At 46.9% G+C, this 10,659-nt stretch overlaps 1 protein-coding gene across 1 annotated transcript; it reads left to right on the top strand.

The window, feature by feature from the left end:
• Window positions 1–1,746: 1,746 nt before the first annotated feature.
• Window positions 1,747–9,353, top strand: LOC309645365 (uncharacterized protein; the record flags this gene model as incomplete). Its single annotated transcript, XM_082430439.1, has 3 exons — window positions 1,747–2,167; window positions 8,358–8,550; window positions 9,015–9,353. 3 exons carry the CDS (start codon window positions 1,747–1,749, stop codon window positions 9,046–9,048), a joined length of 648 nt encoding a protein of 215 aa, XP_082286565.1. The 3' UTR covers window positions 9,049–9,353.
• Between the last annotated feature and the right edge of the window lie 1,306 nt (window positions 9,354–10,659).

Below are 10,659 nucleotides of genomic sequence, written 5' to 3'. Positions count from 1 at the left end.
TGCACGGGGTGAAGCTGGAAGGACCCAGGCACAAGCTTCCAAATGTCTCCTCCCTGTCCAGTCACAAAGAATCTGCTTGCTTTCCTCAGCCCAATGCGACCGAGCAGTTGCCAACCAGGGAAGCTCGCTCCTGCCTGGGAGTCAGGTTTTTACTGTGGTCAGTCACATGGGCGTATACTGCCAGCACGGCTGACCTCAGTTAGGGAAGCCCCAGACCCCAGAAGGAAAGCAGGCATTTCCCTTGTTTAAAATGATTAAAGAAGACAATTTAGGTGATACTGTCTATTTAGCACTTCATGAAGTGGGAAGTCTCCATCCCCATGGGTCCAGAGAACTACAGAGCATTTACAAGGACCCAGAGTTAGGTTTTGGTTTGCTGACATGGCACCCCAGGCCGGAGTGGCTCATCTTGAATCTAGATATTTATTTCAACACAGGCCTGAGGTCAGATCCAGACATTCCTACTGGGAGTTGGGTGTCATATTGATGATCACAAGAGGAGCCCTGAATCTTTGAGTATTTAGCACCCAGGGGCACAGAGCTGAGCATTCTCGATTCACTAGTCTCAAATGCGTTCACAGCATCCCAAAGAAATGGAGTTGATTTTATAAACAATCCCATTTTACAGATGAGGGCACCAAGGCCCAGGAACACTAAGTAATTTGCCAAACCCAGGTCCTCCTACTGTTGTTGGGGAGGAAACCTTTCCTTGCTTCCCTTCTAGGTTCCTTGGCTGGTTTGGTAAGACAAACGACATAAGACAGATGAACAGGAGAAAAACAAATTTCATATGTACAGCATCCCCAAAGACCTGGGACCCAAAGATGGTCAGGCAGTTGAGGCTTATATGCCATCCTGAGTGAAGGAGAAGGAAGTGAGGATTGGGGCTCCAAGGGGAGGAAGATAAATTCCAGGAAGATGAGAAAAGCAGATATCTGATTAACAAATATTTGCCATGCTGGGCAGGTAGATAAGTGTTACTGATACTAAAAGTTATCTGGGATTAGCTCTCTTCCTGATACAGGCCCTCTATCTAAATCCTTTAGGCAGTTAAGCGAATAGTAATCGTCTCTTCCTGAGTCCTTTGGGCCTTGAATGTCTTCAGCTCAAAATAACCAACACGCCATGTGGTATATTTTGAGGGGGAGCACGTAATCTGTTCCCGCTCATGGTGAAACATGCAGTTATAATGTCATGGGGTCCGACATCCCAGGTAAGTCTTCTCCAGCATAAGATAGGAATCGAGGTTTTCCTCTCCCAAGGGTGTTTGCCACTGGTTTGAGGGTCCTGGCACTTCACTCACGTCCAGACTCGAGGGTCTCAGTGGTAACTGGGCGGGGGCAACATGGTCGTTCCGAGCCTACAAACTTGTGCACACAGCGTGGTGTGGTGCCAGCACGTGGAAGTCTAATCTATCGCTTCATCTTCAGGGGATGGGGAGAGACTCACGTTTGTTTCTGCAAAAGGAGTCCAGTGACTTGTACTTCTCATAGGCTACCAGTGTGTGATCATTCCAAAGAATTAAGGTAAAGACAGAGAATTAGGAAGAGACGAAGATCAGTGGGAGAGAATGTGGGGCTTTCTGAGATTCAGCTCTTCCCGATCTTGGCTCCTCTGCCGCTTTCCCAAGGTACATGGGAAAGGCAGCTTTTCCCTGTGCCTGCTACCCTTCTCCTCCACCCCGGTGAGTCCCCTCCAGGCTTGCTTTCAAAGCGTGGTTCTGAGGACCATTTTACAGAAGAGGAAATGTGTTGGGGACACACGTGTAACGGTGAGCCTGTTAGGAATGCAGCTTCTCAGGCCTCACCCAGACCTGGGGGATCAGACTGTGTATTTACTTCCACGGACCCACAGGCAGAGTCAAGTCTGAGAAGCGCTGTTACTGAGCATTTGGCCCCAGCAGGCAGAAGCAGGACCAGGGGAGGTGGGGAGATTACGCAATGTACAGGACTGAGCCCAGCTCCTCCCCTTCCTCACTCCCCTCCTCATTGCCTGTCCCACCCCTCAGCTGGGGTGGGAAAAGCTCTGTCAGCCCCCAGCTTTCCTCAGAAGCCCTCCTGCGAGGCCATGAACATGAGCTGCCCCTGCCTCTCTGCATCCCTTCTCGTCCTCCTGGGCACCCTGGTGGCCGGCACCCTGGGGGGTGAAACCAGCAACCAGGCCCAAGGTAAGTCCTGACCCACCTCTCCTCTACAGGCTGGGGGGAGGGGGGAGTGAGGGGAGTCCGTGGAAGGGGCTGGGGAGCAGGGATGGGGTGGGTGCTGACAGCCCTCTCTGGATTTCTCCTGGGAAGTTGGGCAGCTTAAACTCCAGGGACATTTCATGACTCTAAAAAAGAAATCATTACGCTTTCAGCTTTAAAACAAATTATCCTGCCTAACTCTACAAGACCGGGGACCCCATCTCTGAAACTCTCTATTCCTGGTCTCTGCTGCATCCCTGAACCTCACTGTAGTGTAATAAAAAGGTCAATATTTGATCTTTGCCCTGGTTCCAAGCCCAGGCCTCCTGAAACCCTTGGAATTTATCGTCTTTTGTATGGTAATGAAAGTGACCTCAGATAGCTTCAGGATGGGGCTGGACTCCAGAAAATCCCATTTGGTGATTAGAGAGTTAGAACCCTCAACCCCCAGCAACTCTGGGGAAAGGGGAGGGTACTGAGGGAGAGTTCAGTCACCAGTGGCCAATGATTCAATCAAATTGCTTACCTATTGAAACCTCAATAAAAAAAACCCCTAAACTTTGGGAATCGGAGAGCTTCCAGGGTGGTGAACATTCGAGGTGATGTGAGGGGGGACTGTCCTGAGGGGGCCTGGAGGCTCTGCACCCCTCAACCCCCCTTTGCCCTATGCGTCTCCTCCATTCAACTGTCCCTGAGTTTTATCCTTTCTATCAATAATAACCCAGAACTGTCAGTAAAGGAATTTCCTGAGTTCTGTGAGTCGTTCTAGTACGTTATTGAAAGTTGAAAGTGGGGTCCCAGAGCCCCCAGATTTATAGCCAGTTGGTCAGAAGTATGTGTGACCCAGGGACATGTAGCTGTCATTTGAAGTGGGGGCTACCTGATGGCATTGAGCCTTCAACCGCTGGGGTCGGCGTTAACTCCGCGGATTTAGTGTCTGAAGTGAGTTGACTTGGGGGCCGCCCAGTTGGCGTTGGAGGATTGGTGGGTGTTGGTAGAGACACCACATATTTGACGTCAGGGAAGAAATCCAGGTTCATACATCCCTGGGCTTTGGTGGCTGGGATGAGGCTCAGGTACAGGGGAGTAAAAGTGGGGGGCAGTGCTCCCAGAAATTCTTACCAGTTATCTATATTTTAAGAGTTCCCTGCAGATGTCAGGTGTTTCATCAAATGGGTTGTAACAGGATCATATACTGACCTGACCTTACTACTCACCTGCTCTGTGACCTGAGGTCAGTCGCTTTTCTGCAATTTCCTCACCTGTGCAAGAGATAACTACCAAACAAGTTCTTACAAGGGATTATCCATCATGAATATAGAGTTTTTTCACATTTCATGCCCAATAATGTCCTTTTTCCACCAAGATGTCTTAGTCTGAAAAAATTTGTCTACCTACCTCCTTCCTTCAAGAAAAAATATTTAGGGGTCAATAATGACATTATTTCTCCATTATTACTGCAAGAAATGCAACACTTCTGTGACTTTGCTCTTGGGGTCAAGGCTGTGCTTCTCCCAGGCTGTTAGAATATTAGTAAAAACTCAAGGCCCTTCCCCTACCCCCATGTCTGACTATTATTTTATTATCCTCTCAGGATACAGAATATTAGAGCTAGATTAATAATTATCCAGGCGTGCTGTTACCGAATGCACATTTGTGTGCCTGACGCACAGTGAGGCCAAAGAAACCGAAACGTGTGAGTTTGAAGCAGAGGAAGGTTTATTGCAGGGCCATGCAAGGAGACTAGGCTGGCTCATGCCTTACAAACCCCAAACTCCCACATGGTTTTCAGGGAGGGAGAAGTTTTAATAGGCAAAATTTGGGATGAGAGCTGCAGGGTGTGTGACTTTCTTCTGATTGGTTGGTGGTGAGGTAACAGGGCAGCGTTCCAAGAATCTTGTGCTCAGCCAGAAGTTACCATCCTCCACCTGGGCGGGGGACTTAGTTCCTGCAGAAGAACTCAAAGATGTTGATAAGTATATTCCTTCTGGAGGAACCTGGACACTATTGTTTCTTGACTGCTTCTCCTTTGTTTCTGCATTCCCTCACATCCCTGATTAACAACTGTTTGAATCTGCCGTTTGGTGTTCCGGAAGGTCTAGGAGGCTGAAGCCTTTTTCCTGCAAATAAGAAATGGAGGTGGAGGGCAACACAGAAAGGCTTTTGTGCCCAGAATCCCACAGGGTCCTGCTCAGTTTCAGTGCCCCCTCATCAAATAGACATTTAACTAACAAGAATTTAATTATATTCATTCTACTCAATGACTGTGCACTTGGCATGAGCATGAAATGGGAGATTCATTCATTTGACAAATATTTATCAAGCTCCTACAAGCCACTGTTCTTGGTATGGGGGCGCAGCTGTGAATAAAATATAGCACAAGAACCAGTGCCCTCTAGGAGGAAGACAGACAATTGAGTAGGTGGAAATAGTATACCAGGTCATGGCAAGTGTCTTGAAGGTAGAGAGTGACGGGGGTAAAGGAGGCTGTGCTCCTTCTGTAGACTGGTCAGTGAAACCCTCTGTGATAAGGAGGCGTTGAGCAGAGGCTGCAGAAAAACGTGCCTGGTGTGTTTGAGCAGCAGCCAGGACCAGGGTGGCTGGAGCTGAGTGGGTGAAGGGGAGGGAGTGGAAGGAGATGAGGCAGAGAGGCCATGGGGGCAGGTCCTGACCAGCTTTGTAAGACTTTATAAGAATCAGAATTTGACTCTGAGAGAGATGGGGAGTCACTGAGGGATTGGTCACGGGAGCAATGGGATAGGACTCAGGGTTGTATCAGGGTCTCTGTGGTTGCAGTGCGGAGAGTGGCCTCTAGGGGGCGAAGGGCAGAGACAGAGGCCCCTGGGCAGGCTGCTGCTGTGGTCCAGGTGAGCCATGATGGAGCATGTACCTATGTTGTTCCCTGGGTCCATCCCAGTTCTCTTGAATAACATGACTGAGTTGCTCTGTAGAGGATAATTCTGTTCCTTAATTAAACAATTAATTATATTTCCTTTGCTGTTTCCTGATACATAAATGCAGTAGTATGTGTTCATTATCTAAAACTTAGACAATAAAGAAAAACATAAAAAAGTAAATCAAGATTTCCAAATCCTGCAACCCAAAGATTACGGATACATCCTTCTACTCTGAGGTCCTCATGTACAGGAACTAATTGACTTGCTCATCCAGAGATGAGGAGGGAACAGTGCAACCCCGTGTCCTCTGGAAGCACAGCCTGCCCTTTCCTCACCTCCCCAGCCTCCAGAGAGAACATGCTCCACCTCCGTGGCAGGGCTGGGACTAGGGTGAGGTGAGAGGCACTCACCTCAAGCCCAGAATTTAAAGGGAAGCTAAAAAAACTTATAATGCAGATAAATCATAATTGATTGCAATAGTGTAAAAAATCAAAAATTAATGCAAAAATCCACCATGCACTCAATGTGAATGTTTTAAATAAAGACAGGATGTGACCCTGCACTTGCTTGACCTGCCTGTTTGCTTCACTCGAATCCTGGCCCTGCTCGGCTGAGACCAAGAGCTTTACATTGAGATCTGAATATGCCTCATTCCTGATTGCAAGTTCAAGTGAAAATATTATCTTCTATCAGATGTAATTTTCTGCTTCAAAGAGGAAACTCTTCTTTTAAATAGAGAATTGCCATTCCTTATGTTTAAGAAAGCAACTTTCCAATCGATGCCAAGGTTTTCTCATAAATGAGAGCTTTCCCTCTGTTCTCTGGACATTTATGTGATTAGCCTGTGTTTCACAGGATTTTCTTTTTGGGTAATTGAAGGGATTGAGAAGTCTGTGGCTGAATAGACACATTGAATAATTCAGAGAATTTGAGTTCCTATCTTAAATGTTCATCAAGATATTTTACATTTTGACAACTTATGTCTAAAATATATAATTATTTTTCCAATTTCTGACCAATACACATTTTAAAACATTACATAGAATAAATGTGTTCTTGATATACTACAGTTCTAAAAGGAAGCCATTTTCCTAATCTGAGGCTCCAGAAAAGAAACATCATATGTCCCAATGATGGAAAACCTGACTGTGTTGATGTCCAGGGTGGTCCCTGGGGACTCGTCTGTTCTGCATTGGTGTGGGTGGGTTGAAGGGCTTTAATGGGCAGTTGTGTCCACAGGTGATTTTTAGCTTGGACACTGCCCTGGAATATTAAATTAAACTTAAATGAGTGCATCTAACAATTACTCTAATAACTAATATTTATTGAGTATTGATCGATTGCCAGTTACTTGACGGATATCATCTGTAATCCTCTCAACAAATCTCTAAGGTTGGGATTATTATGCTCATTTCTATGATTAGGATGCTGTGGCTCAGAGTGGTTACTTGTCTTCCCTAAGGTCACACAGCCAAAGAGTGGGTCCTCTAAGACCTTAAAGAATATAGTCCAGGGATTTGCACTAGATGTTCCTTGAGACCTGGGGGTACTCGGGTAGGAAGGGGTGAGAGAATGGCTGGGGGGAGGTAGTGAGAGGGCTGAGGATGGGGTTCCAACCCAACACCCAGGTTTCTTTTAATAAGTTTTCCTTTGAAAGAAGGGATCTGTTGCTAAAAAAGGGATTGACACTCATATCTTCACGGCAGGAGTTTTAAGCTTTACAAAACTAATATGTCACTGGATGGAGTGCTTCTTTTACTCCACAATATGCTGCAACCATTTTCTGATGTCAATACATATTCTTCTACAATATAAATTTACTCATTATAAAAATTGCAGTATATTTTATTTTAAATATTTCTTCTTTCATAATTGCAAAAGGAATATATGCTCATAATAACTTGAGAGGATATAAAGATGTGTAAGGAAAGTTTTAAGACTCCTCTCCTTGCTATGTGTTTGTTTTTCCAAACCACCAAGCAATTCTCGAATTCTCAGGGAACACTGACTGGCTTTCCTACCATCATACCAGTTCTAAGGCTAGGAACCTGGAAATAGTGTCAGATTCCTCAGGTTAAGGACTCCCACAGGTCTCCTTCCATCTTCAGAGGCCAATTACAAGTCCAGCTTGTCACTCATGCTTCTGACCAACAACTACATATCAGAGGTTCCCACGACCACCATGGAGTTAAATTAATTTGCTAGAGCGACACAGACTCAGGGAACCGTTTTACTTACAAGATTAACAGTTTATCATAAAAGGATATAGCTCAGGACAGCCATATGGAAGGGCTGCATAAGACAAGGGAAGGGGAAAGGGCACGGAGCTTCCACGCTCTCTCTCATCAGTACACACCCCCCAAATCTGCTCCCATTTGCCAACCAGGAAACTCTCCAAATTCAATGCTTTTGCGTTCTGTGGGAGGCTTCATTACATAGTCATGATTGATTAAATCATTAACCGTTGGTGATTGATAAACTTCCACCCACTCTCTTCTCCCTGGAGCTAGGCGCTTTGGGGTGTCGGGGTGAAAGTTCAACCATCTGATCAGGCACTTGTTTCCCCTGGCAACCAGCCCCCGTCCTTGGGTTACCTAGGGGCTTTCCAAAAGTCACCCTCTTCAAATAATTGAAGACGCCTTTATTGCTCTCCTCACTTAGGAAATTCCAAGTGTTTTAGAAGCTCTGTGCCAGGATGGAACGAAGACCAAATATATATTTCTTATTATAAATCACCATATCACACCCCTCAAAATTCTAGTATTCCCGCCCCCATGAGATAGCCAAAGTAAATACACTGTATCTTTTTCCATGCCTTTCTCCATTACAGCATGATTCTTTCATACTTTTTTTAATAGTGGAAAATTTCAACCATACTCAAAAGTACAGAAAATTATATAATAAACCCGATGTACACATGGTTCACTTTCAGCAATTATCAACATATGGAGAATATTGTTTATGTATGTCCTTTTTTCCCCCAGAGTTTTTTAAAGCTAATCTAAGGCATCATGCCAATCATTCCACAAATACTTCATGAAGGGTGTATGGTTTTTTACATCATCCCCATGTCATCCTCACACCTAACAACAGTAACAATAATGCCTCAGAATGCACACCATTCAATGGAGGTTTCACATTTCAAGCTCTGCTAATGCCCCACCCCCAGCCCCATCATTCTCTATTTCAAGACACTGGTGGTTTCAGTTCAGACTCCGTAGACCGAGCTGTGATCACCATTCTCATAACTGACCCAGAGCCCCTCCCAGTCCCGGCAGCCCTGCGCCCTGCCTTGTGCCTGGAGCCTCCCTACACGGGTCCCTGCAGGGCCCTGTTCATCAGATACTTCTACAACGCCAAGTCTGGGCTCTGCGAGACCTTCGTTTACGGTGGGTGCAGAAGGAAGCAGAACAACTTCCTGGATAAGGAGGACTGCATCAGCACCTGTGGTGGCCGCAACAGGGCCCTAGGGTAAGAAAGGGGGCAGGGCAGGGTGGGAGGGGAAGGTCTGGGGAAAGAGGTGGAGCTCAGGGGGCCACGCACCATTCACACCTGCACAGTGTCTTTTCCCCCCTCACTGCTGCCCAGGAGAAGTGGCTGCAGTGTCCTGGGAAACCACAGGCTGAGCACATCCTCCACGGGCCAGCTTGGCAGAAGGTCACAACTGGAATCGCCCTCTAGATAACCTAAGCCACTCATCTCCTCTCCTTTTTCAGATGGGAACACGGAGGCAACCACCCTGCACAGTGGGTCTGCAGTGCCCCTGAGTGCCCCAGCTAGGCTTGGCAAACTGGTTTTTTTTTCTTGTTGCTCATCCTAGTGTCAGCAGTACTGTGCTTGCTCATTTCTGCGACGGTCAAGGCTCTGTCAGGGTGCAGACTATCAAGGTCAGGGGCTTCAGTGATGGCAATCAACAAGTTCCTTTCTTCTTGCAGAGCGCCGGGCAGCTGGGCTCCCCTGAGATGGTGACGTCCTAGGAGGCCCCACACAGGGCTGGGCTCTGGCTTCTGAAAGAGTTGAGCCTCTTCCTCTGCTTCTTTCTCAGACCTACCCTCCTCAGCAGAACCCTGCCTCTTTCCTCACCTTCATCCCACTCTCCACCATCACTGCACTCCTTGGAGGGGGCAGCGATGGAAGTTCTGGCATCCAGTTCTGAGCGTCAGTGGTGGGAGAGGATTTTTCAATAGAGAAACCCCTTTTCCCCACAGTGATGTTGAATGTTTATCTGTCTGTGGCTTAAATCTTATATTTAATAAATTCTTTTCCTAATTAGACTAACTGGAGTGGATTCTGTTGTTTGCAAGTAAGAACCTTCACCACTAGGGTCCACGGAGATGCTGGTCCTTCTCATTATTCTGCAGAGCAGCCGCCACCACCCCTTTTCCTGTCCTCAGACTGGGCCCTACCAGGTATAGGAAGCAAACTCATTACAGCACCATTTACCTCTGAATGGCCAACCCAAGTTACACAAAAACCCGGGTGAGAGACACCTCAACATGAAAGCTTTCGTTCTTCGCTTCTTGGACCAGGTCAAATTTGGGTGCAGGTTGTTCTCCCAGACTCTCAGAAGGAGAAAGGAAGGAGCATGAGACTCAACTGTCCACTTGCCCAAGGAACCTCCTTCCCTGAGGTCCTGTGGTAGGGTGGGGATTGCCACTTCAGTTAAAGAAAAGCATCTCCCCATTTAGTGAGTGCTTGCCATGTGTCAGGCTCTGTGCTCAGCATCTTTCTGACATTATTTCATTTAATCTTCTGAGACTCCTTTGAAGATGAAATGGAGGTATGTGAGTTGGTTTCCCGGAGTTACTGTAACAAAGCACCATGAACTGAGTGGTTTATTTATTTATTTTTATTCTCTCCCACTTCTGGAGGCTAGAAGTCTGAGATCAGGGTGTCAGCAGGGAAATGCTCCCTCTGAAGGCTCTGGAGAATGATCTATTCCAGGCCATTCTCCCAGCTCCTGGAAGGCCTGACTTGTGGCAGCCGAAGTCCAGGCTTCACAGGGCATTCTCCCTGTCTGTGACCTACTTTGCCCTTTTTATCAGGACACCGGTCATATTGGATGGGGGCCCACCCTAATGAACTCTTAACTTAATCACCACACTAAAGATCCTATTTCCAAATAAGCTCGCATCCTGAGTTCCTGGGGTTAGGACTGCAACATCTCTTTTTTGGTGGGGGACATGGCTGAACCCATCACAGTGAATAAATGGCAGGACCCTAACCATGACAGCCTAGCAGACTGCCCCAAAGCTTTTGTCCTTTGCAGGGAAGAAGATAGTTAAGAGCCCAACTCCCCAGCCAGTCTGTAAAGATCCAGAGCCTGGATCTGCCTTAATGTGCAGTTCCTAAGAAGCAGAGGGAAAGTAGTTTGTTGGGTAAGATGGGAGCGGGTAAGAAAGGGCAGGAAAGGCAGCCAACGAACATAGAGTGAGCAAGCCCATTGGCACTGTTAGTGATGAGTTCCCATGGGGGATGGGCCAGATGGGGTCAACACCTTGCTTGTGGTTGCCTCCCCCAAGAGGTAAAAGAGCATTGACATACCAACTCCCTGTCATTCATTGGCTGGGGACTTCTGGC

Source organism: Balaenoptera physalus (genome assembly GCF_965194825.1).
Source record: "Balaenoptera physalus genome assembly, chromosome: 16".
Classification (NCBI taxonomy): Eukaryota; Metazoa; Chordata; class Mammalia; order Artiodactyla; family Balaenopteridae; genus Balaenoptera; species Balaenoptera physalus.
This window is presented reverse-complemented; position numbering and strand designations above follow the sequence as displayed.